This window comes from Augochlora pura, chromosome 3, assembly GCF_028453695.1.
Source record: "Augochlora pura isolate Apur16 chromosome 3, APUR_v2.2.1, whole genome shotgun sequence".
In the NCBI taxonomy this organism is placed as follows: domain Eukaryota; kingdom Metazoa; phylum Arthropoda; class Insecta; order Hymenoptera; family Halictidae; genus Augochlora; species Augochlora pura.
Genome location: NC_135774.1, coordinates 8682839 through 8707122, shown reverse-complemented (window position 1 = coordinate 8707122; position 24284 = coordinate 8682839). Strand labels below are relative to the sequence as shown.

The 24284-nt window shown below is 42.1% G+C and overlaps 1 protein-coding gene across 2 annotated transcripts; it reads left to right on the top strand.

The window, feature by feature from the left end:
- The first annotated feature begins 2621 nt into the window (after positions 1–2621).
- Drm (odd-skipped family member drumstick) lies at positions 2622–23061 on the top strand. 2 transcript variants are annotated; one of them, XM_078197422.1, is made up of 3 exons: positions 2622–2847; positions 14524–15180; positions 22789–23061. In XM_078197422.1, the coding sequence occupies exons 2-3, from the start codon at positions 14951–14953 to the stop codon at positions 22862–22864; spliced, it is 306 nt and encodes a 101-aa protein (XP_078053548.1). In that variant the 5' UTR covers positions 2622–2847; positions 14524–14950; the 3' UTR covers positions 22865–23061. The 2 variants fall into 2 exon arrangements, with proteins under 2 accessions (XP_078053548.1, XP_078053547.1); XM_078197421.1 differs by lacking the exon at positions 22789–23061 and adding an exon at positions 22054–22142.
- The last annotated feature ends 1223 nt before the right edge of the window (positions 23062–24284 follow it).

Here is a 24284-nt window from a genome sequence, read left to right as displayed (position 1 = left end):
AATAATGAAATCATCCTAATGCAACTGGCATCCAATTAATCACAATCAGAGCAGCGAATAAAACGATAGGTGCAAACGAATCGTGATTGAAAAATACGATTTATAGAGAATTTATCAACGAAGGAATTAACATTTACTGCAAAATTTGAATATGATTCACGAAAGGATTACCACTAAACCGACCTACATGGCGATGACTTTTATCGTTCCTTCTTTCAATATTATAAGACTATCTTACAATAACAATATTAAAGACTATTTTACCGGAAATAATTAAATAGATCCCCTAATTTACGATAAGAATGACGAGAGGTCTAAACGAATTCGGTTTCTCCATTCATACGTAAAAGGATGTAATAATATAATCTACAAAGGGAACAATTTGTCCCGGAGAAAGCTGAATATCCTTCGGAGGAAGATCGATTTTCAGCGGGGAAACCTCTAAGCTTCCTAAATTGCCTATAGAAAAGTCGCTTGGAACCTGCGATCTAGAAAAATGTCTGGAAACCTGTCACATCCGTTCCCCTGAAAGAAGATAATTTCCCCCGTCCCGAAAAACTCTTCAACGCCTCCTTTCATCCCATTCTACCGGGCCGGGCCGGTCCGCTAGTCATCGTTTCCTACGAAACGTTGCGGCGCGGCGCGGCGCGTCAGCAGCGAAATCGCCGTCATCAATTCCCAAATACCGTAGAAGGAACCGTCAAAAAGGAAGGTATATAATCCTTTCGAGTCGGCCCCGGTGCCTCCATCTTAGTCACGCGGTCGTTTTCGCATGACCCGAAAAAAAAGAAGAAGAGCCGGGCTATCGGTCGAATCATCGAAGGGAACGCGCTCGAGCGCGCGCGCGCGCGCGTTGGATCGGTTCACGTTCGGCCGGGGCGCAACACATTTTCCCCGATCATCGTCGTCATCTTCATCCGGCTCGGATCTTTCAGCGAAACGGCCAGGAGGGCCGTGGCGCGGCCGCGGCCGCGGCGCAGCCCGGTGGCTACATCGGATTCCGAGCGGTACATCGGCGTGCTCTTTGTTGCCGATCGCTCACTGGTCTTCTCCGGGTCCGGCGTTTCTTCCCGGTCCGCGCGCGGCCGGCCAGGCCTTTCCCCGTGGAATTTTTCCACCACTCGATCATCCCGGTGGCTCGCGAAGGAGGCGATAGTCCATTGAATCGTCCAATGAAGCGATACCGCGAGATCTCGCTGGGCGGTGCCCGGGACGCTGGCGATGGCTCTCGGGTCCGGCGGGCCCCGTAGTGGGGTCCGTCGAGGCCCGACAGGACCCGGGACGCCGGCCGTGGTGGGGGGATTGACATCGACTACTGTGCATTTCCCACGTGCCCTGGGAACCCCCGCGGCATCGTGTAGCCCCCGCTCTTTCGTTCCTGCACGCTCCTTCCACCTCCGCTTCTTCCTCCCACACCTTCGTCAGCATCACTTTTTCTGGCCTCGGCGAGGCCCCGATAAAGACAAAGAGATCACCGCTCCCGCGGATCTTCTTCCGAGAATCGATCCACTTGATCCGCGCTGGCTCGCGTGGGCGAGCGGATCGCCTTCGATCCTTTTCGGCTGTTTTCTCAAAGGCTTCAAAGAAACCGTGGCCGACCTCTCTCTCTCTCACTCCCTCTCTTTATCTCTTTCTCTATCTCTCTCTCTATATATCTCTCTCTCTCTGTCCACCGGATCAGCGTACGCGGCGCGGTGAAAATTCTAGGACGCGAGCCTAGGCGAGTGGAGGCTCGCGGGCACCGGTGGCTGGTTTCGGACGGCTACCTCCTTTGTACGCTGGCTCGGCTACCGCCCTCGCGGGGGGCAAGCATGCGACGAGGGCGAAAACGAAAAAACTGCCTCCGCGCTCGTCGGTAGAGTGGGAAAGACCGCTGCGAAAAGGGTCTTCGCGTGCTCGAAGAGGGATGATGCTCCGAGGCAACGGTTACGAGGGCGGTCCCACCGGCCCGGTGGTAGGGATCGTGGAAGAGAGGGAGCAGGTTGAGGGACAGTTGGAGCAAGGGGAGGGCGGATGGGTACTCTCCCAGGAGCTCAGGAAGCCGCGTTGTCGAAGGATTTGTGAATAACCGCGCTGCTATTCGGCGACTGGGCCAGACAAGGACGGCCGACCCGGCAGGATAAGGAGCAGCCGCGCTTCTTCCTCTTCTTTTAAGCCCACTCTTCCTTTTCCTTCGTCTGCTCCTGTTCCACCTCCGCGATCCTCCGACGCGCCGCGCTCTTCTGCTTCTCTCGGCCAGCCACCACCACCACCACCACCACCGCCGCCGTGCCGCTGGCACCAGCACATCAGGCACCAGCACAAGCACCCGGCACCACTACAATCGCAGCGAGCGCGCGCTCCACGGTTCAAGGAAGGAAGATCCTGGACCGTTTCTGGTAGAATCGAGAGGAGGCTCACACGGACAAACGACACGGCTTGTGGGCATCGGTGAGTCGGTTCGGTAGGGAGGTGTCTCCCGGTCCTCCAACCAGAAGAAGCGAGACGACGACGACGAAGGAGACCTTTGGCGGTTACACACCGCGTCCTACCGTCTTCTGGTGTGCCTACCTATTCGGGCTACCAGCGAACCGAGCAGGCAAACGGAGCTTCAGTCGACGCCGCGCACCCAAACGGTCCAGACCTGTCAGCCCGGAAGACAGCATCCCGATACACGATCCACTCAGAATCGATTTCGAGAAACGAGTTCGCCCGGCACATTGCTTCGCTGACGCGCCGATTTCACGCACGCAGTTTTCGGTTCCGAGTTCGCTGTTGTCACGGCCCGGCCTTGCCACTATCATCCAGGAGCCTTCCCGAGCCGCAGCCGCAAGGGAATTTACAAAGTCCGCGCGCCGATTACGACCGGTAAGTGAACCTTTTCCTTTCAACCCTTTGGCGAAGATTCGCTAAATTTGGGGGAAAACTGTGGGATTGAATCGGGTCCACGAAATCAAAGAAAATCTATGGACTCGAGATACGAATAATCGGGAGATTTGTTGCTGTTTTTTTTTTTTTTGAGAAACGTTCTCTAGTTGTCTCGATTGTACGACTTCGAGGTCTATCGTTGGTTCAGATGTCGTTCGGTTGCGATATGCCGGTGAGAGTCGACGCGACGAAAGTGAACGCAGTCCTCGCGACTCTCGCATGATATTTCATTGTGTCACGGATCGAGCGGGCGGGAAAAGGTGTGGTCCACATTCGTTGATGCCTCTTCAGCCTTCGTGTTGACTGGCCCAAAACCGGTAGCGTTCCGGAGGGCGGTACACGGTAGCTGTTCCGCTTTGATTGGCTACCGGGCAAGGCTTTAAGCTTAAATTTCATTCGTCGCTGCCGCGGAGCACTTATGCGTGTGTTGGTCGACGCGTTTCGGAGAGATGGCCAGTCCGGGCACGTTCGTGCTGATTTCGCGCCGAACTATCTTGTTTCTTCTGGTAGGTTGGACGCTTTTTTTTTTAAATTCTCCGCGCTGCATAAACGACCGCGATCTTTTCTGCAATAATCATTCGTTTTTACTTTGTATCTTTCTAAGAGATCTTTCGAAGATTTTTCATTTTGCAAGTAGAATTTTTTGTGGCATCTAATGTTTAGTTTTGATTGCTGGGTATATTTTTTGTATTTTACAAAGTACGTTTTCTTTGATATTTCTCTAAGTTTCGTAATAATAATTTTGCGGGGTTTAAAATTGTTGTATAACAATTTTTGAATATATTTGTATATATTTTAGCAATTGGAAGCAAAAGTCGAGTCAATTTTAAACAATTGTATCATTTCGGACTGCTTATGAATGAACATTATCTTAATGGTCGTATTGTTGAACGGTAAGAAAAGTATCATTCTCTAGACTCGTATCTAGTTTTGCAGGATTTAAACAAATTGTATAAATTTCGACAGAAATAAAAGTAGTCAGCAACGCAGTAGATTATCAAATAAATTCTACGCAGATATTTAATTGTCACGTTAAATTACTATAATGAATTGGAAGAAATATCAGTAACTATAAATTCTTTAAATGTTTTTATTGCTTAGCATTTTATATAAATTCTTGTAATAAATTCACAGAATCGTTCCAAAGTCAATAAATCAATGACTAAACTGTACTGGATAAAAACTTTAGACGAAACGTGACAATCTAAACTAGCAAAAAATAACAAGCTAATTTCAAATAAAATCGACAAATCGAAAAAATATTGTAGAAAAGAATGAAATTAAGAAATCCTTATACAAGAGTCGAAATAAGAAAAGTCTCAACTGAAAAGCCTACATCAAAAAGTTGCCTTGAAAAATCGCATTACAAAGAGTATCTTAGAGCGTGTACCTTAAACGTTGCATTCCAAAAGGTGGATTCTAAAAATTTCCACCTTGAAGGGTGCACACAAAAATATTCTGTACCATTGTCTATTAGTCCATTGTCTTTATTAATTCAACTTCAAAGAGTACACCTTGCAATGAGTAAAATTTACACCATAAAAAGTGAACACGGTAAAATCTGCACATTACGCAGTACTTTGCTATAGTCTAATGATTATCAGTCTAAATTGTGCACTTCTAAATTGTATCTTAAAATGTGGTCCAGATAAAGTGCACTATAAAAATTTGTATCCTAAAGAAGTACTGTAATAATGCATTCTAATGTGTGTACTTAATAACTTGCACACTAAAGAGAGTACACTGAAATATTTTCTAGAATAATTTAGCCATTATTAATAAAAATTGCACCCAATCGAGTCCATCTTAAAAAATGCGCCGAGAAGGGTTTACTCTAAAAATTTGCACCTTAAAAAGTGTACTTTGATATTGTATTCTAGTAAGTGTACGTAGAAGATTCTACCATAAAGACCGTGATTGTACACTATACTCTTTTCTAATATAGTCTAATATTACTCATTATCACTTTAAAAACTGTACCACGTGAAGTCTGCCTCAAAGAACGTCCCCAAATGAATGTATTCTAAAAATTTGCACCCTAAATAACGCATCTCAACATCGTACTTTAAAAAGCGCGCCTTAAAAAGTCGAGACATGCACACTAAAATGTTTCCTAGTATAATCTGATGATTATCACTATAAAAATCGCGCGTCGAACATTCCACCGCGAAGAATGTAGCCCGAGAGGTGTGCTCTAAAAATTCGCACCCTACCGACTGCATCGATCATCTCCCGTCCCCACGAAAGCACCATTGCCGGTGTCTCCCCCGAGATCACCGCGGAGGGGTCCGTTCCGATTGGATGGCAAAAGCGGCGGTGGACAGGGAGCGTGGCCCTTCCCTGGCGGATTCCCGGTTGATCGGGACCAAGTACCAAGTCGATCCAGAAGGAGGAGGGTGTGGTTCCCGTTGGTGGATGTCTATGGAGATTCAGTAGCGACTGGCCGAAAACCGGTAGTCAGGCGGTAGGGCGGTTCACAGTAGCTCCTCTTTGGTTGGCTACCGGCGAACGAACGAAGGCTACTGCTCCCTTCTTTATTCCTTCCATACATACGAGGAACGGATGCACGCACGTCGGCCGGGCTTCTCGGTTGGCTCCACTCCGTCCTTCTTTGATTGGCTGGTTTCTTCACCCCGCGCCCTCCGTCCTTCGTCTCGTTTTGCCCCGCGAGTGACCGAGAGCGTAAACGCGGTAGCCGGCTCGTCTTGAACAGTCGCCACGAGGACGGATTTCCTGATGAAAGACCGGCCTTGCGGTCGCGGATGCGCCGCGCCAAGTCGTTAGCGGTCCTCCGGCTCCTCTGACGATCTTTAACCCTTTTGCGGACGCCGGCCGCCGAATAAGCGACCTCGTGTCTCTACCTGGGCACCGACGCCGGCTACCGTTGCGGCAGCCAAGTTATTTATGGGGCTTCGATGAGCTGGGAAAATTGCGACGATTCTCTGCCGTCTTTCACCATCGCGGACTGTACTTTCAGTTGGACTTAACAATCAATGTTTAGCGGCTGGTGTGCGACGGTTTTGAAGAACGTACGATCGATTTTTTTGGAACTCATTCGGTGGCTTCGAGTGAGTTTTTCATAATGAAAGTATCTCGGTGTCCGAGATCATTCAAGAATAATTTGAACGAACTCGGCATTTTTTTTTTTGTTAGATTGTATTAATGACGAACTCTAGCACCGGATTTAACATCGAATGTTCAGTAATTAGTATGGGATGGTTCTGAAGAATGACAATGATTCGAGTAATTTTTTATAATTAAAGTAACATTGGGTTGTAAATCGTTTAGAAAAATTGTGACGAGTTTGAGATTTTTTATCTCGGCGATTTTATTAGGTTAGGGTAAAAATTGATATATGGGTAAGAAAACGAAGTGATTATTATATCAGCGAACTTAACTTCGAATATTAAGTGTTTGCTAGTTTTGAAGAATGACATGAGAGAACAGGATTTGAAATTTTGGAATTTATTCTACCATTTCGAATTACTCTAGAAATTGCACTTCTAGAATTGATTCAGTAATATCTTCGATGGTATAAGACAATTGTAGCAAACGTGGCAGGTTTTCTTTATTTTGTCCTTGCATCAGAATCTCTGTCGTTTTTCACATGTTCAGAACGTACTTTTGCTTTTGGCTAATTCAGCCATACAAATTCATTTACTGCTAATTATATATGCGAATAATAAATGAAAAGCATAAAATCAAAGTAAAATTGTATTCAGCTTGCACATGTTATGTTTTTGAGTGTAGGAGTTTATTGATGTTGAAAGCATTTTTCCTACCGCGATAATTAATTTCTTGGTAGTCGATTATTTCAATCTTCTTTTAAATTACACTTCTTCTCTCGAATGTAAATCTTTTTTCCGTGACGGCATGAAACGCGCATACTTTTCTTGATCTTTCATTATTTCCAATAAACGAACATTGTAATTGCAAAGTGTCAGTACTGCCGTCCGAAACAATTCAATGAAGAAACAAAAGCAAAAAGAATTGGACATTGATTTGATTTTGAAGCATTCAATAGAAATTAAATACTTATTAGTAAGCTTGGCATTATGGTTTAATACATCACTTTTCTATTGTACACTTCATTTACATATATCGAATTAAACCAATTAAATTAGTGCGAAACTACCGTATCTAAAAGATGCAATCTTTCTCTGAAATTTCAATATATAATATATATAATTTGTGCTTGCATAAAAATTTCTGCCATGTTTGCACGTACCGATGCAACGCATATCTGATCATGCATGCAATCTCATAACCAAAAAGATCTTCCTCTATACATTTCCAAATAATTACCTCTCGCCATGAAATAACGTCACAAACACCCTACACATTTTCGTCACTCACAATAAAACTAAACATGTAAAATATAAGTTACAACAATTACACAATTACATTTAACCCGCTAAAATCATTAAACAATCGAACGCTGTACATTCGACTCCCGTTTCTCGCAAAAATCCTCGCTGACGCACATTCCAGCAGACCCATAAAGAGAGACACCCATAACGACTACATTCGACAAAACGTACAGTTTCCTCACCGAAATTCCCGGATCGGTCACGACCCAAAATTTCGCGTAACCGATGCGAATCACGGCGCGCGGTCCGCCGCGCGCAACGCGCCACGATAATTTTCAGGGGACGAGACAAGCGGACGGATTTCGTTTGGACGTGCTCGTGGTTCACGAGCGGCGCTCACCCCGCGCGTGGTAACGTCATCGTCCTTAGGAGACGACAGCTTGATCGAATTGCCGGACGCGTGTCTAACAAGATTAAGAAATCGAACGCCGGCCCCCCCCTCGGCTTAATTCCGTAATTGTATTCCCGTCGTAGCCCGGCTAAACAACTCCATTATTCTTCGCGACGGCCCGAGCGTTGTATTTTACAACGCCGCGGCCGTGGAGGAGCGTCAGTCACGGCTGCGTGTAACTCTGTTGTAACGCCGAAGCGGCGAGCCAGCGCGAGGGGACAAATTTCGACCGTTCGAGACCGTACGTCTCGCACACGCGCAGTGTCCGTCTTTCATTAACGAGAGTTTCAAAACGCGCGGGTTCGTTGCGCAAGATTTTTCGGCAAAGCGATCGTAGATCTTCCCCGCCGCGCGCGCGCGCGCCCGCCCGGGACAGCCTCTACGACGGCCGTTGCGGCGTTTTTCGTGGGCTCGTTTCAGGAGATCCCTTCGACGTGCCGCGCGATTTTAAATGCGTGCTTTCACATACATCGCATTATCATACATTATCATACATTAACTTTGACCTCTTCATCGCGACACGCGAGCAGACGAACTTGTGCCGCACGGCACGAGATTTGCTGTCATGGCGCTGGTAATGATACACGCTCGGTCTGGGTCGGAGGAATATATTATGGCCGCTCTCTTAGGCGAAATAACGCAAGTCGCACGTTTTCACTTTCGAGATATTCCGGTTTAAAGCTCGCGCTGTCCGTCTATTCTTGGATGTTGACTTTGCCGATATTATGTTCTTGTTTTCTGGAACGGGCGGTTTCTTCCTCGCGTTCTCTTTTTTTCCCGGGTTCCGTTTCGTACTTTATTCGGCGTATCTGTAAAACCTTTCGATGTATTTTTCTTCAGAAATTGAGATTACAGCGATGCAAATTAGATCGTACTGCGATCCGAAAGCGTTTGGAAAATGAAAATATTTTCTGTTATTTGACAACCTTCTGTTAGATCTGTTTTCGAACAGTTCAGATTAGAAATAAAATATTATGTATTCGGTAATGATTTAGGTTTATTAAGAAAATAGAAAATTGTTAAAAGGTCTTGGAACGATCTATAATTTTCTCAGTCAGTGTTCGATGCAAATGTAGAAATTAATAATAATAAGAAATGAAGTATTGCTTAGAAAATATTTTTCCAAAACATAGTTACAAGAAAATCAAATTTTCTGTTAAATATTCGCGTCTCGAATTTTAAGATACTACATGTTAATAATAAAAGCGGTAGCTCATGTATGCGTTTTCAAGAAAAACTTTGGAGATGAAAATGGCAACGTACAACACTAAAATGTGCAGAACACGTGGTATGAAAAACAGGCGATGGTATAACGCGAACAGTTGCGGTTTAAAATTATAATCGCGAACAATTACAGTTGAAAATTATAATCGCGAGATCTTCTCACATTTTTATGCCAACAATCGCGAAGTTAAGTCGTCCCGATTATTACATTTGAAATCAGCTTTTCATTCTTCGCTATCGATCCATTATGAATTCGTCTGATTTGCATGGAAGTTACTCAACATCCGGTAATTTATGAAGATTCTACGATCGAACTCGGATATTAATTAGTCTACCAGGCATCGAGATTAATTGCCGAAGGAATCTATACAGCTGGTTTACACGGTATTCCGCTGAAAACCACGTCGATCATCGGTCCCGATTTCGAACGTCTTGTATTCTTGTAGTTTCTCCTATCTCGCGATGTTTTCAACCGTAACGAAGTTTTGGAATAACTTAAATTGTCTTAATAAATAAATGGTCTCCGTTATCGCGTGTTTTCTATCCATCCGAATCGAATGATGGCGGAATCGTCGTGAAATAAAATTGAAACTGTACTCGAGATTTTTATAATTTCCATACGTCAATTTACATTGTAGATAATCTTCGTTACAGTGTTGATGAATTATTTAAATTTTTACGATAAAGTTACCTGGAATTTTAATTCGTTACTGACAAACTGTTGCAGTAATTAATTTTTCCAAAATGACACGTTCTACGCTTTCAATTTTAATATATTTTTTTAATTATTAGAAAAGTACTGGATCGATTGGAAAACTATTTTGTCAATTTTATGGCAAATGAAATGTTTAAAATTCTTGAAAATCTATTAAAATTCTTACTAATCAGCTTTTCTTCTGCCTACTTTTGAACCCATTTCTTTGACTATTTATTTATTTAATTATCGTTCAGGGTTTTTGATTCTCTTATTTGACCTAATATTATTGGTTCGTTATTGACAAAATAGTTGCTTCAAAATTAAATTTAAAATTTGGGAAATTAGAGTGCGAAATTAGAAAAAGGTCAATTTGACGTTACCTTGAACTTATCTCGTTTCACATAATTTAATTTTGGAGTGTTTGCTTAAAATTTTATAAATTACGTATTTGACAATAATTTACGTTATATTTGATAATATTTTGTACATACATACTAGCTAAGAATAAACTGTCAATGAAGCACTTATCTAGATTTACATTAACCCCTTGTCGTACCATTTTCTTTGCAATTACTATGATTAGAATTTTTTCGATCGCAATAATTTCTTAGAAGAAAAGGGAATTTTATATTTTACTTGAATGTTTAAATATTGGTAACAAGAGAATAAAATTTGAATCCTACTTTAATATATAAATAATTTTTGTGGACATTTATTACGACAACCAGTATATGGAAAGGGATAATTAAACAGTGCACGTATTGAAGGAATTAAATAAAGATAGATCTGAAAATCAATATTTGAAACTATTAATCGGTTCCGACTGAGACACTGATGTTGAACGGAAAAAGTCTTGTCGCTAGGCTGCGAATAAATTGATCGTGTGAAATAGCCAACAATGGGGACATTAAAAGAATTGAAACTTGATTTCCCTTTGCATATGGGGTGCAAAATTGGGCAAAATTGTATTTAGACGACGACTAAAAGATGAATACTAACAAATAAATTTTAATCGACACTATTGAATAAATATACAATCAAACAAAAATCTATCTATATAAAACTGTGCCCAAATAACAAATTTATTCGAATTATGCGAATAATTTAGAACGATCTTAAATTGTTAAATTATAAATTGATTCGTCATGAATTATTGTACCTATCTAACCGAATAAACTATTCTCATAATACTTTATTCGACTGAATGTTAATCTAGAACAATTTTTATTCGATCGCATAGTTATTCGACACTGACGAATGAAATGTTACTCGTTAATCTTTACCACCTATCCGAATAAAATTCCGCCCAACTCTGGAGTGGTGGAACCGGTTACAGTAGGGTGACCATTGCAAGATAAACAAAACAAGAAGAACAAAACACTGTAATATGTGTTATTGGCTAAATATGAAGTTAATTATGCGCGAAAACGAGCCAAAGGCACAGCAATCGGCGAGCCCACAGTAACCGGTTCCACGACCTTATCCCGCTTCCCACGGGGCTTCGAACATTTAATATTCCGCGTAAAAATCCGCGATCCCGCGATCGTCGCGAGATCGGCCGCGAGGCGAGCGGTCGCGCGCGGTGACCGACGAAATAGGCGGGCGGCGGCCGGCATCGTGTGTCATCTTCGAGTTAGCGTGATGAGACGAGAGAGCGAAGCGGAGCAAAAAACTGCTATAGCAGACTCGCGCGTAACACGCAGCTCCGATTAGGCCCCACCGCCGTTAGGCAGCCTAACCAACCAGGATACGCCCAGCCACGCTTATTACTCATTCGGACACGCCACTTTATTCGAGCGTGCGCCGTGTGCTTACCTTGCGCTACCAGTAGCACCGGACGCGGCTCCCGCACAATGGCCGCGCCGCACCGCGCGCGATTGGACCCCGGGGGCCTTTTTTATTGCTGCCTCTCCACTCCGCGGGACCACTCTTTTTTCGACTACCGGTCAACAACTGGGGCCACTTCGCGTGCTGCTTTCGTTCGGTTCACGCTTCTTGATTGATCCCTCGCCCTTGCGCGGCCGTCGCCCGCCGAATACGGCCGCGTTTCCACGGATCGTTCACGGAAACGCCGCGTGGCCCAGTTTCGTTTTATGTTCGTTTAATCTCAGGCACGTCCCACTTCGCGTATTTGGTCTAGCTGATTGTAGAAGCGCTCCGACGAGCCGTGTGACGGCCATTTCGTGATGCTCCAGATTGTCCGAACTCGAACGATGGATTCGCTGGCAGGTTTCAGCTTCGAGGCGTTACTTTTGGATTGATCAGTTTTGTAGAAATGGTTTGTCGGTAGTTTTACTGCTTTTTTTGGTCGATTAGTTGGAATTGTTTAAAAGAAGAGATTCCATTTTTGAATGTTTTAGATTGTTCAAAGCTAACTAGTGAATTTTGAGGAAGATTTTTAGGTTTCGAGGTGTCGCTTAGGTTGATAAGTCTCGTAGAAAAATGTTGTGGGCAATTTTATTGTTTTCAGTCTGATCGGTTGCAGTTATTTGAAAGAAAAGCGCCCACTTTTCCACGTTCTATATTGTTTAAAGCTAAATGGTGAATTTTGAAAAAATGTTAAGTTTTGACGAAACACCGACGTCGAAAAATTGTAAGGATGTTTTGCGCGTGTTTTCACTGACCTAAAGAGGAAACATTTTGTAATCTAATTTATCAACATATTTTAAAAAGATAGAGTGCGTTTCTTGATTCTTGAAGTTGTGAAGAAAATATGACGTTGATAAGTTTCAGAAATGATTTGTGAAGATTTTCCCTGCCTTAAAAAGTAAACTATTTATAGTCTAATTAATTAGGATGGTTTACAAAAGAGCTCATTTTTTAATGTTCTAGATTTTAGATCGTTCAAAGCTAATTGATGGATTTTTCACAATGTTGAAGTTTCGAATAGAATCCGACGTTGATAACAAGTAGAAATGGTTTGCGAGAATTTTTACTGTCTTCGAAAATAAACTGTTTATAATTTAATTTAATAGTATGGTTTAAAAGAAAGAAACAATTTCTTGATATTCTAGATTGTTGGGAGTTAATTGGTGCGTTTAATGCATTTAGTATAAAGTTGAAGGAGAATCTGACGTCGATAAGTTGTAGAAATGATTTATGCGAGTTTTTACTGTCCCGGAGAATGAACAATTTATAATATAACGAAATGGTTTCGTTTAAAAGAAAAGATTCCACTTATTGGGCACACTTCCACTGGTTTTGGACATTTTCATGTTGATTCTGTTATTATATATGTTTACTATTATATACTCGTTTTCGACATCTTTCGATCTGAAACAGACCAAAACGTTCAAAAGATTATTTCGAACAGAAATACGAAAAAAATTCTGTTTGGACGATATGAAAAATGAACCTGGCAATTTGCTATAAACTATCAAACATATAGTACTATTTGTTTGGAACTTTTCTCAAAAATGTCCATTTTTTCGAATCTAACTGCACTCCTTTTTGCATTCGTTTTTATTGAACTTCGACTTAGCTTTTTATCGTATAACAATATTCTGTAATGCGCAGCACGAAAAGAATCACGCAAAAGTTATGCGTGTGATCCTTTTTGGCTTTCAACTTTCCATGCAGGACATAATCGTGAACATGGTTTCGATAAAACCACTTGCGTTGGTACGCAGTTTAATCCGACACAAATGATGATAAAATATTCGAACATGCGAGTGTTCGTTCCCATATTGTCTATAGCACTTTCTCTCTAATGTCGAAGTCGAGTGACGAAGATTTATTGCTTCTTGATTGCGTCGACAACTGAAATCGCTAACTTGTATCTAACATTCAGAGTATGTTTATAAATATTGTAATTGTATTATATTCTATTATATTATACGATGACAAATGTGGATAGCGAAACTATGCATTTTGTCAATTCATCAAGATTATGATCAATGCGCCAGAGAATTTGCGAGAAGTAGAGTCTGTCGGCCATAGACAGACACGCGATCAAAATTTTTATTCATCAGCACGCGAAACATCGGATGGAAAAAATCAATTATACTGATATATAAATATTCATTGTATCGACAACGTAGAAACCGATATTCTTCGATAAATAAATTTCTAATCACTTCGATTATTCCACAATAAACGATAACATCATATATCTCACCACATATAACATAAACTTGAAAACTAAATCAGAAACATAAATTATTAATAACTATAATGAAGCAGCAGATTTTATGCACTTATGGCAGAACTGGGTAAACGCAATTTGAAACACTAGAATGACAAAAAGAATTTAAAACTATCAATGTATTGTTATTAATCTACTAAAACCACTGAACAAAGAATGAACTTGCTATTTAATTTCTATTCTTTGTGATTGCTGCAAATAATTTTTATTTCGTATAAAAATTTGCCGACTAGATGATAATAAACAAATTGTTCAACAAATGATCTCATTTAGAACCATTCGATCCAAGTTACGCTCTCAAACAAATCAACGATCATAATTACCTCTTGCACCTAATTCGCGTGCTTAAAACTCTGTTAAAATCAGTAAAATCTCAACGAATTAATAAAGCAATTATTACGTCAACGTTCAGTCTATCATTTCTAGTTTTGATAAACAAAATCCCGTCGATTTCGTGCGATTCTCGCGACGATCGTCGAATCGACCCGAGTTAATCGTCCCTCGCGCTACAAACGTTGCGAGCTGCTCGCGACATCTCGCTTAAAAATGACAAAGCCCGGCAAGAAAATGGTTGCCGCCGATGCGACGAAATCATCGAAAAAAAAAAAGAAAAAATAAATTCTGACCTAACAATAAGACAAGCTCGCTTCGGATTAGACCATTCGAAAAGAGCCGTTTCAGAAACTATACCCGATCGACGTGGTCCGCAGCGATCGTGGCCCGTTCGATCGGGAACGATCGCGTCCCCGTGGATCGATCCGAAAAATCATTGCTCCTTTATTTCCCGCAGGTAGAGAGAGGTACGAGGTTCCACGCACGAGGGGGTACAGCCGGAGTGATCTCACTCCCAGAAGTTAGCCGGTCGGGACTAGGTTTGCGCGGGAGGAGAAGAGCGACACGCACGAGAGCGGCGAGAGAGGGATCCCAGGAGGAACCCCGTCGAAACGTGAGAGACCGAGAGAGAAAGAGAGAGAGAGAGAGAGAGAGAGAGAGAAAAAGAGAAAGAGAAAGAGAGAGATACAGAGAGCCAGAAGAAGCAAGAGAGACAGAGCGAGAGAGATACAGAGGGAAAGAGAGTAAGAGAGATAAAGCGAGACGGGCGCAGGCTGAACCGGTGGAGGGAGCGACTCGAGGCGTTAGCAGGACCGTGAGAGAGGAGGTAGAGGGAAAGGAGACAGAGAGTCGACCAAGAGAAGGAGCGGTGGGAATTTATAAGGATGTTCGCGATAATGCCGATGGAGACAGAGGGGCACGGCAGGGAGTTCGGCCGCCGGCAGAAGATGCGCGCCAAGTGCACGGTAGAGTTCGTCTGCAAGTACTGCCAGCGGCGCTTCACGAAGCCCTATAACCTCATGATCCACGAGCGCAGCCATAAGGACGACGTGACCTTCACTTGCGAGGTCTGCGGAAAGTCCTTCAAGCGGCAGGACAACCTCAAGCAGCACAGGTACCATTCTATTCATTATTCTTTGCAATTGTTCCTATCGAGTATCACGGACACGTTCCTCGTAATTATTATTATCATATTGAATTGTTGTTATTTTTTTTTTTGTTTTTGTTTGTTTGTTTGTTGCCGAGCCTCTTCTAATTTGCCGCTCGGCGACGGGACCAGTCTCCCCGGAGTCGATTCGCACGGCCAGACATTGATTAGAGACGGGCTCGCCTTTTTTTCTCATCTGTGCGCCGAGTTTAATAGTGCAGCCGGACGCGTCTCTCTCTCACACACACTCACTCTCTCTCTCTCTCTCTCTCTCTCTCTCTCTCTCTTTCTCTCTCTCACACTCTCTCTCTCCTCCCTCGCCTCTCCGATCACACACCTCCCCACCGCCCGCCTCCACCCTCCTATCATTTCAACGTTCTCGTTTTCGTTTTTGTTTAATGGGTCGCTCGTAAATTTTTGCCCTCGCCTCCCCTCCCGACCTCTTCGCTCCCTCGCCGCGGCGTCGTCCTCTCCTTGTTGTTCACGTGTGCACACGCGGGACCCAGTGATGGTTATGAATGAATCCGTGCCAGGCCCGAAAGGTCATACTGTGCTGCTCGCGTCCGACAGGCTAGCGAGGAGGCTGTGCCCCGCGACTACTTGACGGATGATAGATCGTGTACAAGTGAAGTTCAATATGTGACCCGGCCCGCCGCGGCCACACCAAAAAACCGTTCTTGTCAATGTCTGCGCCGATCGCGGGGACCGACTTTCGGGGCTGGGGACCCCGGCCCTACCCGCTCGTTACGACCCGTTCGACGAATGATGAATAGTTTTGCCGGCGATGTGTTTGTTGGTCCGCCGCCGCGTCCCTCTGTGCTCCGCTCGTGTTCCGTCGGTGTGCTGTGTTTGCGAGAAACGATCGCCGACGGTTCCGACGGTCCGTTGACATTGGTCCGGTCCGCGACAGTGCGACCACGGTACCACGGGATTAACAGTGACCCGCGAACGTTCGGACGAGAGAAGTTACAGTGCTAGGGTTCGATCTCTGTTCAATTTGATTGGTAATCGTTTCGAGAGCGGTTACTCAATGTGGTACAGTTGATCGCGGCCGCGCTACGACAGTGTTCTCGCGACGGTGGTTCGCAAACCGTCGCTAGATCTCCAAACGGTTCGGCTTCTTGTTCTTTCTTTTTTGTCCGTCGGGAGGTGAAATATACTGTGTCGCGTGAAAATAGAAAGTTCGTAATTGTTTGTTGGATACAGGAGATTGTCGAAATTCGTTGTCGACTTTTAAAACGCCACGATTCGGAAACCGTCGCTAAATGTTAGAGCGGTTGAATTTCGTGCAACTCGTCTGTCAGAAGATATACTGTGTTACATCGGAAAAGTCATTGATAATTGTTTGTTGAATAGTATAGTATAGTAGAATATTGAATAGTATAGTAAAATATTGAATCGTATGGTAGAATTGTCGAAATTTTTCGTTACTTGTCACATCGATTCTTGGAAAGTCATTATACGCAAACCGTCGCTAGGTTTCTTAGCGGTTTAACTCCTTGTTCGTGGCCTGTCAAACATCTTACTACACTGTGTTTTATCAGAAAAGTTACTAATAATTGTATATTGAATAATCGTATAATAGATTCGTCGAAATTCATGGCCCTTCATGGCGGATTTTTAAAAACCATGACTCGCGAACCGTCGCTCAATTTCATCGCGCTTCTACGTTTTGCCTCTCGTCTATCAAAAGTGCAAATGCATTGTGTTACATCGAAACGAAAGTTTATAATAATTTATTGAATAACAGCACAAAATATTGTCCGAACTCTTGTCTATCGATTTCGTAACGACCGCGAATCGAGAGCCGTCGCTAAATATTCAAGCGGTTTGGTTTCCCCGTATTTTATTTGTCAGAAGTTAAAATACGCTGCGTCGCTGATTAACAATTGTGTATTAAATAATAGCATAGATTGTTGAAATTCTTGACTATCAAACGTTGGCCTTTGAACAAACCGTCGCTAGATTTCCAAGCGACTTTTAACTTTCGCCTGTCAGAAATTGGAATACACTGTGTTGCATCAAATTGAAACTTAATAAACATTAACAAAGCAACAATATAACAGATTGCCTTCATTTTTAGTTATTCTTAAATATCGATTCTTGTCAGATTATTGAAAAATTGTTAACACATTAATGACGCCTTCTTGTTGAGAAATATCGAAAATCGGTAATAACGAGTTGCTGCAATGATTTGTGACTGTTTTCGGTGAATATCAACGTTTGTAACACCGCGTTTGCAACATAACGTCTCGTGTTTGCACAGTTGCAAAGCAGACGTAATAATTTTCGGTGATTGATTAACCGTACTCGCCGCATTTCAAAGTGAACGATAAAAATTGATAAACCGAGATTTACGAGCGACAATTTCCAGAGTTTCGCTTCGATGTTTCGCTCGCAAAATCTTTCATTCTCAAAAACGAATCGACGTTTTATTTGCGAATTCGCGGTCACGATTCCGTAGTCCGGTCTAGTTCATAAAAATTTACGAGAGGGGTTTCTGTTCCGGCCGATCGGGCTGTGGATTTTAAACTAGCCGAGTGTGCGTTGCGTATTGACTTAGGCGAGCATGAATATAAGCCTTCGCTCTGAAAACTGGTCGGGTCACCGGCTACGACGCTTCTTACGAAGCGGGAAAGGATAATTTGGCGTCGATAATACGGCAGAGAGTCTCCTGTATCCGAACTAACTGGTAGACAGTAATTTTCGCGCGATGAGATTGTTGAATAATGAAACGATGATTAGTGAATGTTGCTTATTTATTCACACGAAGATTGACAGCTTGTTTTGACGTAAATTACATCATCGCTATACTAGATAGTGTCTAATCAATGTCAATGTTATTGGTTGTTTTATTGAAAATAGGAATTAGAAGTTCGCGTTATTTATATTTCATATGTGAAGTAAATGATTGTTATAGAATAACGTAGATTGAGAAAGTTTGAGAGATAAATCACGAACCGCGTAGAAATATATGAACTTGTAGAAATAATTGCTTCGGGCTGTATTTGTTATTATTTTGCTTCGATTTGAACACAATGTGTTAAAAACTGAATAAGAATCGAATATCGATTGATCTATAATTATACAATGAATGTAATCAGATGATAAGCATCTATTAATACTTAAAAATAGCAACTTGGTTGGAGGACACAATAGAGTTGAATAAATTTTTCTGTTGTGAATTTTTAAAATTTTTATATTGTAAAACTATGTTACCTAAATAACATTGAAACAGGTGTTAAAAGTATAAATGACAGTCGGAAACGCGAATAATCAATCTACGTGAGAAAATTTCGTTCAAGTCGTTGTCAATTAATTAGCTTATTTATTAGAATAATTTTATAATAGAAAAACTTCTATCGTCTTCGAACAATACAATTCGCAAAGAACGGAGCACAGATCGTTAACAGAAATGAAAATATTTATGAAATCGTTTAAGAATGTGCACAGTCGCTTGAAACAGTTTCGATCACTAATTTAAAAAAAAATAGATATTTCGTGTAAGATATAAATTGCAATTTTGATTGCTTTCACATACCTTTTAAAGTATATGCACGAATAGAAAAGAACGATCACGACTAGATTACAGATTTGATGCATTCGCAACAAAATCGCGCGGTTGCAATTTGAAATGGTAGAAAAATAAGTGTTTAAAACAGAAATTATTACAGAAAGCAAAAACTAGCTAATTAGTTTCCATTTCCATAAATTACTGAAGACAAAAGCGATCAGAAACTGTTCGACGGCCGTGTATCTCGTTCTCGCGTATTTCAGCGAACGTTCCAAGCAGAAAGATCGCAGCATTATTTCGTTGCCCGTGAACTTCCAAACTAATTGCATCCTTCACCTATTGCACAAGAATTCATCGGCGAGCGAGGCCGACCGAAAGATCGATGTGGGGCAGCCTGAATTCAAAGGGCCGAGAGATTTCCGACGAAATCCTTCGATAATTCCGGCCAACAACGCGGCCGCGCGGTTTCGTTGAAAAGATCAAAGTTCGCTCGGCAAACGTCGAGCTTGACGGAATAACGAGCAACGTTGCAACTTCTACGAGGCCACCTGGAAGCTCGGACGCGAATAACGGAGTCGATTATATCGGGAGGCCGGCGGAGTCGCGTTAAAAGACAGCCACATATCACGACTCCGCGATCCGTCGGTCGTCGACGATGGGCCCCGTTTGCCAGAGAGGGAACAGCTTTTGAAAACAACGGCGCGGCATAAAATACCGTCGTGATACCGGCGGGACTATCATATTGATAATTAATTACGGCGGCGAATGCAAATTTGTCCCCGTTCCCGCGTTACTATTTCCGAAACGCAGGCAGCGACTTGTTCCCGCATGCGAGAACTCCCTCTGACTTCGTTCTCATAAGCGGGATGATTTTTTGCGGTTCCCGATGACATAAAGTCAACGATTTTACGGAATAATTTTAAATAATTTCGAGACTTTAATGGTAACTCGCGACGATGCGACCAATTCCGCGGCGGAATCTGGGTGATCAATTATGCAAATTCCGGAAAGAAAGATTTTTTTCGAACGTCCGTAATAAATAATGAGAACGTTACGGCTGGGTTTTTTTGTTTTAGCGTTTCGGGACGGAGGATGTTTATTAAGGCGTAATTAATTACGGCGAGAAACGCGACAGCTTGTTAGACAAGGGAAACGGTGTCGCTGGTTTAGTCTTCTAATATTTCGAACGATGTCGTCAATCTCGAAGCTAATTACGCTTTTTATCCAAATTTTTAGAATCAAATGTTGCACTGTTTTCGGATTATTTCGCAGAGATATTAAATATGAAAAACTTTTAATGCGCGTCTTCGCTATTTGACATTGCACTTGTATTTTATAATTTAGTAAATAGTATAACGATATGATGATATGAAAGAATTGTTTGGAAAAGTCATTTGAAAATTGTTTTTCTCTTGTTTCCTGACGAACAACGTTTGCAAATGCTAACATTATTTAAAATTATGACAGAATTACAAAATTAACAGAAAATTATTTCTTTCCTTTAGCAATTTTAATAAATAGAAGAACCGATAGTTTTAAATGTCTGACATTTTTCTTGTGCTTTGTATTCCACTAGTGATTTATTATAAATATAGACACGTTTTTGAATATGTTTCATTAATTTGCTTTTATAAAGAGTTTAACATTTTTTGCTGTTTCAAATGCGCGTAGCAATAATGAATCGAAGTACAGTCAAGAATCGAACAGAGTTCAATGAAAGAAGCTGCCGCTCTTGGAAAAGTAGAATAAAGTGAACGCAAACATTCCTGTTCTATACAGGTTTTCCATGCACATAAATTCCACAATAATGTCAGGTGCAATTTCAGTAGTAATTCAACTATTTTCGCTGCATTAAACGCGTATAGAAAAACTGTGTTCTTGCGCCTTGAAAAATAAAATCAAGTGAACGTAAATGTCTCTGCGGATATTTCGAAGATTTAACTTTGTTAGTGATTAAAATGATATTTTATGTATGTACATGACCAATTTGAAATTCGCAAGTTTTATGGAACTTTTGCTTCTATATGTATATTAATTGAAAATCGAAGATATGATTTATAAAAAACAGAATGAAATGTTGCTTGTCAAACATGATTTTAATGAATGCTAATTAGATTGCAGATCTTTATGCAAGACGATAATCATTTATATCATTTAAATTATATGTTTCAGAGATATTAAAAAATTTGGTTTCCTTAATACTATATGAAATTAATATAAAATATTCATTCTTTACTTTATTAATTTATATAGGTTAATAGTTTTATGTTTATATTATATTTCAAACTACATACTTTATCGACTTCATTAAGTGAAATAATAATTTATCTCAAATATAATCTAATATAAAAGATCAAATAAAATAGAAAAAATAGTTAATTATTAAAGTTATTATACCATTAAGATATTCAATTAATTAGCATTTTTGTCATGTTAATACAATGATCGATAGAATTAATATTCAATAGCCTTGTCAATTAAATTAGTAAAATTCATTTCTTAGAATTCTATTGAAACTTCATAATCGTATGAATATAAAATTACTATGATCGATGCAATTACTCAACCAATTTTATTCGAAATAATTTATTAGACCGTATGAACAAATGATAATTATTATTCAGATTTAATATGTCGAAGTGTTATTATTGGATTCGCCAAAATAATATTATTACAGATTAGTATAACATAAAGCAATATCCATAGCAGTGAACATAAACGAAATTAAACAATAACAGAGTTAAACGTGTATCAGCGATACACAGACCTTCGTCTAAAAAATTCTCCGTTCTTACGAGAAATCTTCAGTCCGACTATTCGCTGTTTCAAACGCACATGGCCTGACGTAATTTCGAACACTTGAACTTCGGGAAATCGGCAGAAAGCGTCGGCACGGCCGCGTAATGTCTTCATGCTCGACCACGGTTTACCAGTTTGTCGAACCTTTTCGCACCTAATCCGGCCTCGCGAAGTTGTAACGTGTCACGTCCCGGCCGCCGTCGGTTTCCGTCGAGGACGCGGAACGGGACGAAGAAGGAGCGGCGGGGATCGGCGAAGATCCGCAAACTTCACACCCCCTTTGGGCCGCGTCCGAAGCCACTTTGAAGATCGGTCTGGCCCATAAATCAGTCTGAAATAATGCTGCCTCTGCGCGGAGCGTGCGAGCGGAGCAAGCGGGCAACCGGGCAGAGTGAACGCGCGCGCGCGCGCTCGCGCGCGTGAACGCGGTCGTACGAGCGAGCAATAAAATAAATCTTCGATACTGGTGGATACTAATGGATACCTTGTATGTAACGGCGGTGGTCTTGTTTTCTGTTCTGTTGTAGATGTGGGTGGCGGTGAGCGGGAGCTCTGAACCTCCTGCACCTTGACACACACACAATGTACACGCAACAACATCAACATCATCAACAACAACAACAAATTACAACATCAACAACATCAACAACAGTCCATAACAAAAGAAAATTAATAAGCACGTTATAAGTTCGTCGTTAGAACCTTTTTCCGTCGAAATATTGTTTTATTTTTTTTTTGTCGATCTTTTTTTGTCTAGTTGCGTTCTCCTTAATCGTTGTTTCCCTGATTTGATCGTACTCGTTGATTATTATCTGCACTGTTCCCGGTCACGACGACACCGCGATCGACAATCGAGTACTTATACGCGTGACCGCCACCACGAAATGGAAAAGAAAAATAGCCCAGCATGCCAAGCACTGTTGACTACCACATTCACTTCTTTTCCTTCTTCTTCTTCTTCTTCTACTTCTACTTCCTTTTCTTTTCTTCCGTTTCTTCTGACTCTAATTCTTCTGTCGCTCTTCTGCTATCATCTCTACGATCACCTTTTGCCGCCCTCTACATCTACTTCGATACTAACAAGCGAAAGAAAAGAGATAGAACAGCGCTCGCGGTACAACCCTCTCGCTCTCGCGATGACGGTAGAGATTGATTATTTTTGCTAGACAGGAGGAGAGAGAAAGTGAGAGGAGAGGAAGCAGACACAGTTTCCTTGAAGAGCAACTTTCCTCATCTTCCGATTTCTACCATCTTTGTTCCAGGAGCATACACTCTGTTCCCTACAAGGGCTCCAACGGCTACTCAAATGGCTATTCGAATGGCTACTCTAGGTATTAGAAGCCATCCGGCCACGTAATGTCCCGAAACATATCCCGTAGACAACGCGTTTTCTCTGTTTCTGATTTAGGCTGTTTTCGAATTCGCGCGGTCGCGTCGACCAGTTCTTGGAATTTCGAATTTCGGTTACCCGTTCAAATCGATCGCACTAAATTCGGCGGGATTCGCTGGCAGATGCGCGAACAGAATTTCCCGGGAAACGATTGTTCGCTAAATCGTCAATTGACATAACCGAGGAATTAAACTCTCACCTAACGTTTCGAGGAACATTCGTTTCGCGTTGCTTGACGCGTTCGCTGCTTATGTTTAACCCTTTGCACTCGAACCCATTTTAAGCTCAGATCCAAAATTGTTATTTCGACCCGTATAGTGCTTGGTACAATTTATGCTACGTGAAATTGAGTCTCGTGATTCGTGAAACTGTTACTCTTTTAACAAAAGGGTCTTTAATAATGTCAACATTATTTTCAACAATTTTCATTGGCGCTTCAGAGGCGCCACTCGAGTGCAAAGGGTTAACACGATCCGTCGCGAAGGAAATCGAATATCATGCATATTATTTGAGACTATAATCTGTGGAATGATGTTCAAGGAATTTCGAAGTTTATCCGACACTATCTTTCTTGCATCCTAAGAGAGCATTTTGTCAAAGTGCTGCAGCGAACGCGTTAAGAAGGAAGAAAACTTTCGATCCGGCTCGAGTCATTCCCGATTGCATAAATGGCCACAATCCGGTGATGAGACGAGCCTAATAGAAAGCATGTTTCGCGAAAATTGGCTCCCGCCAGAAATTGCCTTCGCAGCATCTGCGAGCGAAGAGAATGAAAAAGATTAGCTTCTACATTATTTATCAAAGTGACGACTGATTAGCGGTAAACGATGCGCGAGGACCCTTGATTGGAGCAAACCCGGTACAAAAGACAAGTCCATCCGACCCGTTTTCGCGCTGTCAACCGACGCGCTATCGATTTATCAGAAAGACACCGTTTTGTAAATAGAAGTCGGTCAGAGTCGCCGAAATTTCAAGAACTTCTCGACGTCGCCGCGTGCCTATCCTCTCCGATGTCCGTCCGTCGGGTTCTCCGAGTCCGTCGATCGCCTCGTCGCGGTCCGAAAAGAAACGGCTCACGCTATCAGGCTTTCCGAGTCGCAAAGGAAAGAAAAGCAATTCCGTGGATTCTGATCGTCTCCTTCGCCTATCAACCTCGCTTCTCGCACCTCCATTCCGCTTCGTCGAGTTTCTCGCTTCTGCCATTTTCCTGTACTCCGGGCCTTAGACACCTAGACGTTAGCCACAGCAAGTCATATGGAGACTGTCCACTGCGACTAAGACATCGAGAGACAGAGACGCAACCGACTGCAAGTCCTTCGTGAAGACTCGGGGGACACCGTTCGACGAAAGCAGCTGGAAGATCGACTC

Bases quoted from the DNA above. Each gene is read 5' to 3' on its own strand.
- Drm (XM_078197422.1), top strand. From the start codon at position 14,951: ATGTTCGCGATAATGCCGATGGAGACAGAGGGGCACGGCAGGGAGTTC. The intron at 15,181-22,788 runs GTACCATTCTAT...TCTTTGTTCCAG, and splicing joins GACAACCTCAAGCAGCACAG to GAGCATACACTCTGTTCCCT.